This window comes from Lutjanus erythropterus, chromosome 21 (assembly GCF_056507025.1).
Source record: "Lutjanus erythropterus isolate fLutEry1 chromosome 21, fLutEry1.hap2, whole genome shotgun sequence".
Classification (NCBI taxonomy): Eukaryota; Metazoa; Chordata; class Actinopteri; order Lutjaniformes; family Lutjanidae; genus Lutjanus; species Lutjanus erythropterus.
Genome location: NC_139337.1, coordinates 12,060,138 through 12,076,182, shown reverse-complemented (window position 1 = coordinate 12,076,182; position 16,045 = coordinate 12,060,138). Strand labels below are relative to the sequence as shown.

The 16,045-nt window shown below is 40.5% G+C and overlaps 1 protein-coding gene across 1 annotated transcript; it reads left to right on the top strand.

Annotated features, from left to right (window-relative positions):
- Positions 1-1,355: 1,355 nt before the first annotated feature.
- On the top strand, positions 1,356-14,247 carry LOC146307352 (myosin-7-like). Its single transcript, XM_084747429.1, has 38 exons — positions 1,356-1,505; positions 2,317-2,528; positions 2,652-2,795; positions 2,887-3,043; positions 3,159-3,186; positions 3,286-3,391; positions 3,479-3,571; positions 3,655-3,718; positions 3,812-3,910; positions 4,005-4,108; positions 4,181-4,319; positions 4,413-4,531; positions 4,631-4,780; positions 4,860-5,030; positions 5,123-5,432; positions 5,519-5,598; positions 5,678-5,883; positions 6,289-6,412; positions 6,510-6,646; positions 6,737-6,992; positions 7,083-7,325; positions 7,651-7,827; positions 7,913-8,058; positions 8,148-8,238; positions 8,340-8,729; positions 9,471-9,597; positions 9,787-9,905; positions 9,995-10,191; positions 10,277-10,460; positions 10,734-10,899; positions 10,998-11,122; positions 11,238-11,546; positions 11,638-11,841; positions 11,928-12,224; positions 13,490-13,594; positions 13,686-13,781; positions 13,899-14,033; positions 14,130-14,247. The coding sequence occupies exons 2-38, from the start codon at positions 2,325-2,327 to the stop codon at positions 14,142-14,144; spliced, it is 5,817 nt and encodes a 1,938-aa protein (XP_084603555.1). The 5' UTR covers positions 1,356-1,505; positions 2,317-2,324; the 3' UTR covers positions 14,145-14,247.
- Positions 14,248-16,045: the final 1,798 nt, after the last annotated feature.

The following is a 16,045-nucleotide window of genomic DNA, read 5'->3' as shown; positions in this document are numbered from 1 at the left end:
TCCTCCTCTGTTGTCTTGCTTTAGAAAATCTGGCCCATGATGGGAGACTGGTTAGTCACAGGTTGGTAAGATAGTTGATTGTTGAGTCTTCATTCACAGAACGTCAGTATTTCACAACCTAGAAATAAGACTCAACAAACAACCATCTTCAAACCACCAATCCAAAGTGTTGGTAATTTGTTAAGGCGATTGATTTCCAATTTCATAGTCCTTTTTTAAACCCTACAAAGATGATTAACAACACAACATCTAAACAATAATGACTGTTAACACCTGTCATATCTGTACCAAGTACCAACTTGAAAAACAGACAGGGCGCCTGCTTCATATAGGAAGTCTCATGACGCTCCATCATAAGTGTTGACTGCAGAAGGACACAAGACAGCTGGGAATGACAGCCTCAGCGTTGCCCTTGATGTGCTAAGGAAGGAATGGTACGCTGGGTGCAGACAACCAACTGTCAAGACCTGCAGGGTCACGGTGAAACCCGAAGTGTGAAGTTGTTAAAGTCAAAAGGGCTCGTATGCTTCTTGAGAAGGTCTTCAGGTGGTCCACTCAATAAGCACATGATTTAAGGATCTTGCTTGTTAATGTGACAGTTATTGCAAGCACTGACCTGTCGTTATTAATAATGTGCACGTAGGGGGGGTGGTAAGTGTTCTGTATGACCCAAATGTATTTATTTACAGTATGGGTGCTGAAACCTTTGAAAGCGGGCAGCTGTCATACTCAATCTTTTATTATACTTTAGATAGAGGAGGGTCATCTAGTCTACTGGGAGTCAGACAAGGACCAGGAGAAGGAATCCAACTCAAAAATTCACAAGTTTAACTTTGTCCTCCAGGATACTAGAACAGACAATACTATAGCCTGTAGACATCCAGACAGTGGTTACTGTAGCAATAACAGACCAATAGGTCAACTGACCTTTAGATGAAATTAATAAAGGAAAATGTTTAATCAAGTTATAATAATAATAATATTATCACAAAAAACACATTTTCCATTGAAGAATAGACCAGAATAGAATATGGTTTTATGTAAAAAAAAAAAAAAAAAAACATCTTCATATAACAGCTAAAATATTAATTAGAACTTTTATAATTCACTGGTCACTTGAAGGACAAAACAAAAATAGATGCTCATCCAAGACCAGCCAGTGCATTTCAATTCATTGGCCAATGGTTACATGAGAGTTATTGTTGTCCACTCCTTTATCTCCAAATACAGATGTTCCTTATTTGATTAGTGTCCTTTGTTTTCTTGCTCTTTCCTTATAGGGCGACTGGGTGTCAAAGCTCTGCCTCCTGGATTCATGTATATAAAGAGGTGTTCAGAAAGAGGAATACAGACAGAAACACAGCACCTGCAGGTAAGTATACATACATTTTACACATGACTTAACAACCATGTCTCATATTGATGATACAATGCTACTTTTGTGTTATTTCTTTCTAGGGACCCACCTCACCAAATCTATCAAGGGGGGGAGGAAGAGGAAACAAGTAAGTAGCTCCATGCTCTTTGTTTTTCAAAATAAAGTTCATAAATACAAATAAATAGACTCAAAACAGCATTACTTTGTCTGCTGGTAGCTTATGAACCCACTTGGATTTAGTCATTAAGCTTACTTTTTCAAAAAAATAAAAAATAAATAAATAAAGACTGCTGATATACTTGAATTATAAAATCTAGCTTGTCAAGTTGCTTAAAGCTGATATAAGCAGTTCTGGAACATATAACAAACAATAGGGTATGAAGCATGAAAAAGTGAAAGGGAAAAAAACAGACAGTCATATACATCCATACACATATCAGCCAATAGGGCACATTTGAAGATGAGTTGGGCATATGGTCATGTGGCTTCAGGCCAAGCCTGATGAAGACCAGAGCTGAAACTCATCGCTCTGAGAATAAAGTTGCTCTGCATACTACAAATGTTGCTGGAGTTTCACCTCTTTGAGACCCCTACCTGTTCCAACAAGCAGCTCTGAGGACAGACTCTTGGTTAGTTGACTGTTGGGACTCAGTTCCAGGTCAGCAGTTACAGAGGCTTTTGATTGTTGGGCTCAACCTGAGTCACCAACCCAAAGCCTTGGTATCTGACAACCTTGGAATGACACTCAATAGTCAACTATTTTTCTCCAGAATTCCTCATACCAGCTTTCACTCCGATACTTCTTGCAATGTTCTTTACATTTTTCTATGTATACAAATACATGAAATTATAAACATACAACAAATTACTTTATAATTTCAACAACTGCTACTCCAGGGACATTGTATCAGAATGCTAACCATGTTCTTCATTCACAGCTTTCAACATGTCGAGCGACTCCATTATGGCGGAGTTTGGGACTGCCGCTCCCTTCCTGAGAAAGTCAGACAAGGAGCGTCTGGAGGCCCAGACTCGCCCCTTTGACATAAAAAGGGAGTGTTTCGTGCCCGACCCTGAGGTGGAGTACGTTAAAGCCACAGTCACCAGCAGAGACGGCGACAAAGTCACCGTTGAAACTGAGTTTGGAAAGGTATGTCCAATATTTACACTTACTAATGGAAGTGGAAGTGGTTTTGACACAACAATTAAACTTTTACTGTATGACTTTTACAACAATTTAACTTGAGATATTCTCTGTGGTGAATCATTTCAGACTGTAACCCATAAGGACACTGATGTCCACCCTCAAAACCCGCCAAAGTTCGATAAAATTGAGGACATGGCGATGTTCACCTTCCTCCATGAACCCGCTGTGCTGTTTAACCTCAAAGAGCGTTACGCAGCATGGATGATCTACGTGAGTTAATGACCACAAATCTACTGATCTCCCGTGGAAGAAATCCTCAGTCCAATAAAAACAGACTTGTTACATGTATCTTTGTCTACAGACCTACTCAGGGCTGTTCTGTGTGACTGTCAACCCCTACAAGTGGCTGCCAGTGTACGATCAGGCGGTGGTCAAGGCCTACAGAGGGAAGAAGAGGAGTGAAGCTCCTCCTCACATCTACTCCATCTCTGACAATGCCTACCAGTACATGTTGTCAGGTGTGTTCTGTTCTTTGTTTATCTCAGTTCTAATGCAGATCTTTACAATCTCTGACACCATCTAAACACGTAAAGAAAAAAGTCTAAACACTGAACTTTGTGTCAAATCTTACAGATAGAGAAAACCAGTCTATTCTCATCACGTAAGTAAAAAAAAAAGCCCTATCATAATCCAATTTGAAGAGCAGAGTTAATTTTTTGTCTTCACGACGTGTTCAATTCACGTTTGTTTTCATCCATAGTGGAGAATCTGGTGCAGGAAAGACTGTGAACACCAAGAGAGTCATCCAGTACTTTGCCAGCATCGCAGCTGTCGCTGGCAAGAAGGATGCTGCTCAGGAGAAAAAGGTTGGTTTATTATGAGTAGTGTGCTATATTACACATAATAAATTACGCTATTTGTGATGTAAATTTTGGCACCCATTAAACCCACAGGGCACCCTGGAGGATCAAATCATCCAGGCCAATCCTGCTCTGGAGGCCTTTGGAAATGCAAAGACCATCAGAAATGACAACTCCTCCAGATTTGTAAGTTTGGTCAATTTTAAAGAGTGCATGTACAAATATGACTGTTACATTGACAGTATCTAAACAACATCTTCTCATTGCAGGGTAAATTCATTCGAATCCATTTTGGAGTCAGCGGGAAATTGTCCTCAGCTGATATCGAAACTTGTAAGTTCACAGTACATAAATAATTTTAAGATGGGAAAGGAGTTTTTATAGGTCAGCAATATAACTTAATACCAATATGTTATATGTTGTCAGATCTGCTGGAGAAATCTCGTGTGACCTATCAGCTCAAGGCTGAGAGAGACTACCACATTTTCTACCAGATTCTGTCCCAAAGGAAACCAGAACTGCTGGGTGAGTGCTAAGTGAAACAGGAAACAACATAACAAACATGTCTGACCCTGAAGAACTGTCACATTCACAAAGACTGATATTTTTTCTTTGACAGAAATGCTGCTCATCACCAACAATCCCTATGACTATGCCTACATCTCCCAAGGAGAGACAACTGTAGCCTCCATCGATGATGCAGAAGAGTTGATGGCTACTGATGTAAGTCAAACAGACTGTTATAAAATCCACATGTACTTAACAACTTACTAAAATGTTATTTTGATGTTGAAGGATGCTTTTGATGTCCTGGGCTTCACCCAAGAGGAGAAGAACGGCATTTACAAATTGACTGGTGCCATTATGCACTATGGAAACATGAAGTTCAAACAGAAGCAGAGGGAAGAGCAAGCAGAGCCTGATGGCACTGAAGGTGAATACAGATACCAAAATACAGACCACTGCAAAGACTCTACAGTTTATGAAGTCTTTAGCTTATCTAAGTGATACAATTTCATTGTTTCAGATGTAGACAAAGTTGCATATCTGATGGGCTTGAACTCTGCTGACCTTATCAAAGGCCTGTGTCACCCTAGAGTCAAAGTAGGCAATGAGTGGGTCACCAAAGGTCAGAATGTGCAGCAAGTAAGTTGGAAATAGAGGCACTGCACTGAAAACCATTGATGGTTTGAAGAATAAAGTGAGTTTATATTTAAATGTCATTGATTTAATGCATTTATCTAGGTGTACTACTCCATCGGTGCCCTGTCCAAGTCAGTGTATGAGAAAATGTTCTTGTGGATGGTGGTGAGAATCAACCAGTCTCTGGATACCAAGCAACCTCGCCAGTACTTCATTGGTGTGCTGGACATTGCTGGATTTGAGATCTTTGATGTGAGTATAAGAGGTTTTATGGACATGTGACCATTAAAATATAATTTTCCTAACTTCTCTCGTTGAATGTTCTTTCTAGTTCAACACCTTTGAGCAACTGTGCATCAACTATACTAATGAGAAGCTGCAGCAGTTCTTCAACCACCACATGTTTGTGCTGGAACAAGAAGAGTACAAGAAAGAGGGCATCGTGTGGGAGTTCATTGACTTTGGCATGGACTTGGCAGCCTGCATTGAACTCATTGAGAAGGTTAGTGCAGAGTTAAATTTTATTTCAGAATTTATTGTATATCTTTGTGACAAATTTCCATTCAATTAATTCAAACCAATTCCTTCCTTCAGCCCATGGGCATCATGTCCATCCTTGAAGAGGAGTGCATGTTCCCCAAAGCCAGTGATTCAACATTCAAAGCCAAACTGTATGACAACCATCTGGGTAAAAGTCCCAACTTCCAGAAGCCCAGGATTGTCAAGGGGAAACCAGAGGCTCATTTCTCCCTGGTTCACTATGCTGGTATTGTTGATTACAACATCACTAACTGGCTTGTGAAGAACAAGGACCCACTGAATGAGACAGTGGTGGGACTCTTTCAAAAGTCCACCCTGAAGTTGCTGTCTATGCTGTTTGCTGGGTATGCTGGTGCAGATTCAGGTAAGGAATGTATTCATCCTTAAATTTTCCAGGATAACAGCGAGGAAGAAAATAATTATACTTATATATTTACAACTTCCACGCAGCCCAGGAATCAGGAGGCAAGGGAGGAAAGGGAGCAAAGAAGAAAGGCTCTTCCTTCCAGACTGTGTCTGCGCTGCACAGGGTAAAATATGTCCAAAGTTTGGTATATTTCCTCAGTTTGATTTATGGAATTCCATAATATTTATCATCTCCGTTCACAGGAGAACTTGAACAAACTGATGACCAACCTCAGGTCAACTCACCCCCACTTTGTGCGCTGCATCATCCCCAATGAGACCAAGACTCCTGGGGCCATGGAGAATCCTCTGGTCATGCACCAGTTGCGCTGTAACGGTGTGCTGGAGGGCATCAGGATCTGTAGGAAGGGATTCCCCAACAGGATCCAGTATGGAGACTTCAAACAAAGGCAAGAAAAGCAATATTTATTTGTTGCTGTTTCACAAATCTTGTTAGGCATGTGTACATAGTGATCAGTGATGTATTGAGGGTTGTTCACATTGTTTCGGGCCTTTCACCATCAAGCCCCAGTCCAAGACCAAGCCCAAAGACAGTTCAAGCCCAAGCCCAAAGACAGTCTCCTTCTTTGTTGGGTGGAGTTGTTTGCTGGTGACAATGCCTGTGCAAGTGGCACCTGCTATTGCCCTGGCACCACTGATAGCACCCCTCCCCAGGGACTTTGGACAACAACTCAGGATATCCGCCAGAGAACCCCTTCCTTGGGAATGCTGGTGTGTCTGACAGACCTCAGCAGGAAATACTGGATGGGCTGGAATGGAGCAGGAATAATGATGTTATTGTTGTATCATTTTAGATATCGCATCCTGAATCCTAATGCTATCCCAGAGGGACAGTTCATTGACAACAAGAAAGCAGCAGAAAAACTTCTGGGCTCTTTGGATATTGACCATGAGCAGTATAAACTCGGACACACAAAGGTTGGTTCTGTCTCTACAATAATTCCAAAGAGCAGGGATCAATTTCAGAATAAATAATTGTGCTGGCAAGAGGTTATGAAAAACTGTCAATTTCAAGGTCTTCTTCAAAGCTGGCCTGCTGGGTGTTCTTGAGGAGATGAGAGATGATCGTCTTGCTCTCATCATCACTGGAATTCAAGCGAGATCCAGAGGATTACTCGCTAGGATTGAGTTCCAGAAAATTGTTGAGCGCAGGTTGGTGCATTACTTTTGAAATTTACTATAAAAAAAAAAAAAAGACAAGGCACAGAAAAATGGATTCAAGTTTACTGATGTTGTCTCCAGGGATGCCTTACTGGTTATCCAGTGGAACGTGCGCGCCTTCATGGGTGTCAAGAATTGGCCCTGGATGAAGATGTACTTCAAGATCAAACCTCTGCTGAAATCAGCGGAGACTGAGAAGGAGATGGCAAACATGAAGGAGGAGTTCACAAAACTGAAAGAAGCTTATGCTAAATCTGAGGCACGCAAGAAAGAGCTGGAGGAAAAGATGGTCACCCTTCTCCAAGAGAAGAATGACCTGCAGCTCCAAGTCCAATCTGTAAGATCAGTCATTCATTGTACCTAAAATTTGCAATATACTTGCAAAAATGTAATGAATACCACATTTTGTTAAATTTGCTGTTTGCAGGAACAAGACAATCTTACAGATGCTGAGGAGCGCTGTGAGGGTCTGATCAAGAGTAAGATCCAGCTTGAGGCCAAAGCCAAAGAGCTGACAGAGAGGCTGGAAGATGAAGAGGAGATGAATGCAGAGCTGACTGCCAAGAAGAGGAAGCTGGAGGACGAGTGTTCAGAGCTCAAGAAGGACATTGATGATCTGGAGCTGACTCTGGCTAAAGTGGAAAAGGAAAAGCATGCCACAGAGAACAAGGTATATAATAATCCATATCCATATCTATTATGTAGATGTATGTGTGTAGTGGGACAACTCTGTCAAGCAATGTTAACTGTTAAACCTGAGAGTGAATATTAGATTCAAACATTCAACAGGTTGCCAGAAATACATGTCTAAATTAATGTTCATGCTGCTTTGCTCTAATGTCTGCAAATGTAGGCAAGTTCACCATTTAAACTGGATTGGGTTCACAGCAACCCACAAGCCAAGAAATCAATTATTGTGGGTTTAAAGACCAGTTATATATATTAATGAAAATGTTTTTTAAACACCTGACACCAACTGTGATCTGTTTCTTTAGGTTAAAAACCTGACTGAAGAGATGGCAGCTTTGGATGAAATCATTGCTAAGCTGACCAAAGAGAAAAAAGCTCTTCAGGAGGCTCATCAGCAAACACTGGACGACCTGCAGAGTGAGGAGGACAAAGTCAACACTCTGACCAAGGCCAAAGCCAAGCTGGAACAGCAAGTCGATGATGTGAGTGCAGTGGTATTTGTGACTAAATCTCATGTTGCAGAGACACAGCTAATGAAGTAAATATTTGGACTGTTTTGTCTGTTAGCTTGAAGGATCATTGGAGCAAGAGAAGAAAATTAGGATGGATCTGGAAAGAGCCAAAAGAAAATTGGAAGGGGACTTAAAGTTAACCCAAGAAAATGTGATGGACCTGGAGAATGACAAACAGCAGCTGGAGGAAAAACTCAAAAAGTAAAACCAGTCTTTTACAATCACTAGCACAATGCTCATTATGCTGCAACAGGGGATTACAAACATGAACCGTTTTGTCATTAATATAGGAAAGACTTTGAAATCAGCCAGCAGCTAAGTAAGATAGAGGACGAACAGGCCCTGGGTGCTCAACTCCAGAAGAAACTTAAGGAGTTACAGGTAACTGGTAACCACTAACAGGTTTTATAAATTGGATTATTATCTCTCAATTATGTAAATTCTTATTAAAAATTAATAATCATCTCATGAACTTCATCAAGGCTCGTATTGAAGAGCTGGAGGAAGAGCTGGAAGCGGAGCGAGCTGCCAGAGCCAAGGTGGAGAAACAGAGAGCTGACTTGGCCAGAGAGCTGGAGGAGATCAGCGAGAGGCTGGAGGAGGCTGGAGGAGCCACTGCTGCCCAGATCGAGATGAACAAGAAGAGGGAGGCCGAGTTTCAGAAGATGCGCAGAGACCTTGAAGAGGCCACTCTGCAGCATGAAGCCACGGCCGCTACACTGAGAAAGAAGAACGCAGACAGCGTGGCCGACCTGGGAGAGCAGATTGACAACCTGCAAAGAGTCAAACAGAAGCTGGAGAAAGAGAAGAGCGAGCTCAGACTGGAGCTGGATGATGTGGTCTCCAACATGGAGCAAATTGTCAAATCCAAAGTAAGAAAAACAAAATCAGTCTTTATTGAGTGCATCTTAAAATTTGTGAAATGTCTATGCATTCCTTTTCCTTTCCTTTTTTGCTCAGGGTTTGTGTGGTTTAAAGCTACTATCAGCAGCTGATTAATTAAAAAAAAAAAATACTTGAGCAGATAGGCCTATTCATATTTTGTTACAGTCGGGCAGAGCCAGACTAGCTGTTTCCCCCTGTGTCCAGTGTTTGTCCTGAACCAAGCTAAGCTAACTGGCACTAGTTGCTGGCACTAGCTACCATACCATAGAAACTTAAGGGAAGGAACAGACATTTTTGGAAATACCTTATATTTGCTTTCTTTCAGACAGTTAGGTGAGAAGATCATTACCACACTCATGTCTGTGTGGTAAGTATGGATCTAGCAATTTTATGGAGATGACAAGAATACAGGAAGTCACGGTCCCACTACATTTTGCAAAGAAATAGTTACAGTGAATAACTCTATGTAAAAACACAAACTGTTATTCTTACATATCTGTGTAGAGATTTAACAAGCAAGATATTGTGTTATTTAGTGGCCTCTAGGGGTGCTAGTAGAGAGAGTTTAACTTTGAACACAACTCAGCTAACCATTTCTAGATAGCTTTTTGTTTTTCTGTTTCTGTTTTAAGTGTATTTCCTGAAATGTCATACTATGTTTTGACAATAATGCCTGGGTCGTATGAATTCCGTGACTTGCATATTAATATGAAAATCACTCAACTCAGTCCAACCTGGAGAAAATGTGCCGCACGCTGGAAGATCAAATGAGTGAATACAAGACGAAAGCAGAGGAAAGCCAGCGATCCATCAATGACTTCACGATGCATAAAGCAAAGCTTCAAACAGAAAATGGTAATCAGTTTAACATACACATATTTACTTGGAGTTTTTATTGTTACTGAAACTGTGTCTGTTTTGTTTAGATTGTAATTGGTAGAGGCATATTTGCTTTACATTTCTAATACTAGAAGCTGCAAAGTGAAATGTAACTGAACACCAACTGCAGCTTGATATGGGGGCTTACAAACCTCTATTTTACAGGTGAGCTTACCAGGCAGCTGGAGGAGAAGGACTCCTTGATCTCCCAGCTGACCAGAGGGAAGCAGTCCTACACTCAGCAAATTGAAGACCTCAAGAGACAACTAGAAGAGGAAGTCAAGGTATTTAAAATTAGTGTAATACAGTTTCCAGGTCGACTTTACATTAATTCTATGGGATGTTTATTACAGCTGATACTATCACCTTACAGGCCAAGAATGCACTTGCACATGCAGTGCAGTCTGCACGCCATGACTGTGACTTGCTGAGGGAGCAGTTTGAGGAGGAGCAGGAGGCCAAAGCCGAGCTCCAACGCAGTATGTCCAAGGCCAACTCTGAGGTGGCTCAGTGGAGAACCAAGTACGAAACTGATGCCATCCAAAGGACAGAGGAGCTGGAAGAAGCAAAGTAAGAAGTGTTTTCTCTTCCTCAATAGCACAGATGTGATTTTAAGAAGCACTGAGAGTTGTTGTAATATTTCCTTGTGAAATAGGAAGAAACTGGCCCAGCGCCTGCAGGATGCAGAGGAAGCTGTTGAAGCTGCTAATGCTAAATGTTCCTCCCTGGAGAAAACCAAACACAGGCTTCAGGGTGAGATTGAAGATCTCATGGTGGATGTGGAGAGATCGAATGCTGCTGCTGCAGCTCTGGACAAGAAACAAAGAAACTTTGACAAGGTAATGGAAACAAGATGCACCAGTACTTCAAGAAAAATGTGAACATATGAATTATTCTTGCAATACCAGACAACTGATGCTTTCATCACCTACCAATGATCTTGGGATTTCTAAATGCAGAGTAGTTCTTTCTGCACAGTTTTAACAAAGAAGGTTGGGAGATTTCCTCAGTCTCTATTGAGTGAAGAGTTTAGAGACTTAATTGCAAGTCTAGTATGAATTAACACTAAGTAATCTAATATTATACACTACTATCTAATATTATTAAACCAGGTCCTTGCTGAGTGGAAGCAGAAGTATGAAGAGTCCCAGACTGAGCTGGAAAGTGCTCAGAAAGAGGCTCGTACTCTCAGCACTGAGCTCTTCAAACTGAAGAACTCTTATGAAGAATCTCTGGATCATCTGGAGACCATGAAACGAGAAAACAAGAATCTCCAAGGTAGGAAGGCGTAACAAAAATATTTTTGCTTTTTATATACACTGAAATCAGTCATGGTGTTGGGTAAACAGTAAAGAATATGAATATGCACAAAACAGACGAAATTTCTGACCTGACTGAGCAACTTGGTGAGGGAGGAAAGAGCATCCACGAGCTGGAGAAGATCCGTAAACAGCTGGAGCAGGAGAAGGTTGAGATACAAACTGCTCTGGAGGAAGCTGAGGTGAACATAGATGAAATATTGTCTCATGTATATGCCATTGTTTCATTGATCATTATGCTGTAATTGCCTTTCTAATGCTTTGAAAGATATTCATTGAGGTGATTTTTTTTAACAGGGTTCCCTTGAGCATGAAGAGGGTAAGATCCTTCGGTCTCAGCTTGAGTTAAACCAAGTGAAGGCTGAAATTGAGCGGAAGCTTGCAGAGAAGGACGAGGAGGTAGAGCAGGCCAAGCGTAACCATCAGAGAGTGGTGGACACTCTGCAGAGCTCCCTGGAGGCTGAGACTCGCAGCAGAAACGAGGCTCTCAGGGTGAAAAAGAAGATGGAGGGAGATCTCAATGAGATGGAGATCCAGCTGAGCCAGGCCAACAGGCAGGCAGCAGAGGCCCAGAAGCAGCTGAAGGGAGTTCATGCTCATTTGAAGGTACTATAGAGGCTCATCATTAATAAAGGTACGTTTTCTGTCTTCTTTTAATTATTGAATTAAAAGATTTCCCAAAAATCTGTCTGAACAGGACTCACAGCTGCAGCTGGATGACACTCTCCGTGCCAATGATGATCTGAAGGAGAACATTGCCATCGTGGAGAGACGTAACAACCTGCTGCAGGCTGAACTTGATGAGCTGAGGTCTATGGTGGAGCAGACTGAGAGAGGTCGTAAACTGGCAGAGCAGGAACTGCTGGATGTCAGTGAGAGAGTTCAGCTGCTGCACTCTCAGGTATGTCCAAATCATATTGTGGTATCTCAGGATCTGGAAGTTGCAGTCTACATTTTACTAAACATGTTCGCTGTAAAACTGTGCAGAACACCAGCTTGCTGAACCAGAAGAAGAAGCTGGAGGGAGACACATCTCAGCTTCAGAATGAAGTGGAGGAGGCGGTGCAGGAGTGCAGAAATGCTGAGGAGAAGGCCAAGAAGGCTGTTACTGATGCTGCCATGATGGCAGAGGAGCTGAAGAAGGAGCAGGACACCAGCGCTCACCTGGAGCGTATGAAGAAAAACATGGAACAAACCATCAAGGACCTGCAGCACCGCCTGGATGAAGCTGAGCAAATAGCCATGAAAGGTGGTAAGAAGCAGATCCAGAAGCTGGAGGCCAGGGTGAGTATTTCTAGTTTGAGAGTGAATAACCACTGTGTTCCCTTTCAATAATAATACCAACATGCTGTTGGTGATAATAGATCTTCCACAGAATCTCTGTTTTATGTATATATGAGTACTTCAGGGTTCAGTCCTTGGCCCCCTGCTTCTCTTCATTTACATGCTACCACAAGGACACTTGTCACACACTATCTACAAACATAATATTAGTTTTTATTTTTATGCAGATGGCACACAGCATAACTTCCCTTTTGACCACAACAGTAACAATGAATTAACCACGCCCAGCACATGCCTAAATTAAGTTTAAGACTGGCTGTCAAATAACTTCCTCCAACTGAATAGAGGCAAATCTTACATCATTATCATAGGCTAAGACTCTACATGTAATCACATCGCATTACAACATGGTTCTTCCACCAGTGTCACCTCTAGCTGCAAAAATCTTGGTATCATTTTTGACAGTAATCTAAATTTCAGTCAGCATGTCGATGTTATCAAGTCTTGTTTCAGCGAGTTACACAGAATCTCCATGACTTGGTCATTTTTGTCTCCCACAAATCTGGAAATTGTCATTCATGCTTTCATCACATCCCATTTCGATTACTCTAAGTCACTCAACTCATGGTTAAGTAAACAAAATCTGCAGATTTCAGTTAATTTAAACTTCACCTGCTAGACTTCTCATAAATCCACACAAAACAGTATGCTTAGCCCACAATTTTAGCTTCATTTCATTGGCTGCCTGTGCATTTTAGAATTGATTTTAAAATTTTAATTATCACTTTTAAGGGACTGGCCAAAGTCATATCAGTGACTGCTTCACACGTTGTGAGCCCAAGTGTAGGCTAAGGTCCTTCAGTTGGTCCCTTTTACAGATCCCAACATCCAGTTTAAAAATCAAGAGTGACGGGGCCTTTGCTATTAGGGCCCTCTCGCTCTGGAAAGACCTGCCGGATGGGATCAGAAGAAATATCTTTGTCCTCTTTTACCTTGCTTCTAAAAATACACACAAACTTAATTCCTTGCTATGTATATCTATGAATCTATTTTATCTTTTCATTCATTTTATATCTTACTGTATGCTTTATTCTCACTTGTATTTTCTTTTATAATACTTTTGTATGGTATTAATTAGATTCCATTTTTACTCTGCTCTTGTAAAGCACTTTGAAACTGTTTGAAAGATGTTGCACAAATTATTACACAGGATCGTCTGGCTTTAAATAACTAAAAACTGCATCCATAACCTTTTCTTTTTGTAGGTGAGAGAGTTGGAAAATGAGGTGGATATGGAGCAAAAGAGAAGCAGTGACTCAGTGAAAGGAATACGCAAATATGAGAGGCGCATCAAAGAGCTCACCTACCAGGTACACGCTACAGACACAATGACTCTATGATAAGCATTCATCAGAGAATAAAAAGTTATGCTTCAACAAGCAATATGTGCTAATTTAACAGACGGAGGAGGATAGAAAGAATCTGAGCCGTCTGCAGGACCTGGTGGACAAGCTGCAGCTGAAAGTTAAATCCTACAAACGAGCTGCAGAGGAGGCTGTAAGCAAAAATACCGCACCTTCGTTAACTAAAATATTGCATTTGCCTTTGTATGAGTAAGCTCTGCGTCATAGCCATACTTTAACAGTTTCCATCCTCTAATGATGTTTATTTTAGGAGGAACAGTCCAATACAAATCTGGGCAAGTTGCGCAAATTACAGCATGAGCTTGAGGAAGCAGAGGAGAGGGCCGACATTGCAGAGTCTCAGGTCAACAAGCTGAGAGCTAAGAGCCGTGACTCTGGTGCTAAGGTCAGTAATCATCAGAATAATGCAATTTTTGTCATCAGTGAGTAACTTTAATGTTTTGCCAAGAATAAAACACTGATGAACTTTTTGTTTGTACAGAAAGCAGAGGAGTGAAGCCTTTAACTGGATCTTCAAGGACACAATTGTAGTATTTTAGTTTCTTTATTCTCCATGCAACATGAGTGGAATAAAGAATAAATGTGTTTTGAATGCACAACTTTGTTCATGCGTCTTGTATTTGAAAAGGAAATCTAGAGAAAGAAATGACTAAAAAGTGATTCACCACATTACAAAGAAATGGAAAGCAGAGGCCTGCAATGTGAGGGAGTAGCTAATAAAAAACTCATGCAGCTCCTCCCAACAACAGTGTCCAAACCGCAAAATGAAAACTGAGCTGTTTTTCATGTTTTGACATGACAAGAGTGGAAGAGTTCAAACCTCTGGTCCTTCTTCCTGTAAGACAATACCATGCGCTGCTGTGCTGGTAGCTTATGCTGCTGACTGCACAGCTGAGAATAAGCATTAACAAAACACATGGAAGCCCAATACAGCTGTTTTTAGCTAAAATTGTTTCTCATAGAACAAACCTAGTATTAAATAAGATTTACCCCTATACTGTACATGATAATTCTAACAAAGTATAGTCAAAATGTAAATCAGGTGACTGGCCAGGCAATATAGTCAAATGTATAATGAAGCAGTTAAGGTGAATTACACTCAGCCACCACTAGGTGGTCAAAGAGCTCCACTCACAGGAATTTTAATTCTCCATCATAATAGAAAACAAGGGAAAATGAAAAGAAGGAATATTAAAAAAAATAATAATATAATGAAAAAATCCAGTTTCAGTTTCCCTTGCTAAATTTGTTATTGGGTTCATGGTAGCTTAAATGATACCTTTACTTATAGCAGTACTTGTTGAGATATTCAAAAATTCTTGAATGCATTTTATTTTGAAGGAGTTGTACTTCTCTCCATTGGCCTATAGTTAATCAACAAGACAAAACATCATTCGGAGGAACAAAATCACTTCAGGAAATATAATCCAATATAATTATTACTTATCATTCTTTAAAATGTATTTATTTTTATTGTGTTGTATTGATTTTAATTCAGTACTTGAAGGATTTGGTTCAGGGTTCACACCACACATTACAGTGTAATTATACAGGAATAGAGTGGAATGAGGCCGGGGATAAGATAATAAATGATTCTATTAAAATTATAATACTGCTGTGTTTGAGTACAAAATTCAGTGCAAAATGTGACTAGTTTTTTTGTTTTTCACCATAAAGGAAATGAATAATTGTGCTTTAAATCACGGTTTAAAGCAGTTCCTCTTGTTTGGTAACCTCTTTTGTTTGCCTTTAAACAACTGCACCTGCACAACCTGTGCATGCATGTTCACACACACACATGACAATCACCTCCCCTGACTGTTTGATGCCGCCATGACCATGCCAAGTGCTGCAAAACTCTATGAGAACAAAAAGGGCTGTTTATTGTTGGATGAAAGCTGATACTGCTGTCATTGCGCTTTGTAGCTTTCTTACTGCAGCGCCTGCAGTGTAACAGCTTTATATAATGAGATGCACAGTGACAGACCCTTGAGTCTTATCTATTCCAATAAAAAACAGCATTTGTTTTGTTTGAAATTATTAGAAATGTGTTTTTTTCTTGTCCCTAAGTTTTATACTTGTTATAATTATTGTGAGCAAGTCGGCAACATGTATTTATTTATTTACCAGGGACAGTCACTTTAATGAATGTAGCAGTTTACACTTCAACGTAAATGTAAATATGCCAGAGTTAGCTTAGAAGCTAATTTCCACTGGTCCAAGGGGAGGTAATAATATATTAACACCTAATGTTATCTGTACAGTGCTTCAACAAGTAATACAAAGCAATACAATACAATACATAAATGTGTCACAAGAGTACATCACATAAAGAATTTAATTCAAACCTGTGTACAAAAGTGCTGGTGTGTCCTCCACCATAACCACAAAATATAA

Coding starts and splice junctions, on each gene's coding strand:
- LOC146307352 (XM_084747429.1), top strand. CDS start 2,325: ATGTCGAGCGACTCCATTATGGCGGAGTTTGGGACTGCCGCTCCCTTC. Junction 4,320..4,412: donor AGAGCCTGATGGCACTGAAG/GTGAATACAGAT, acceptor TCATTGTTTCAG/ATGTAGACAAAGTTGCATAT. Junction 10,192..10,276: donor GAGGAGCTGGAAGAAGCAAA/GTAAGAAGTGTT, acceptor CTTGTGAAATAG/GAAGAAACTGGCCCAGCGCC.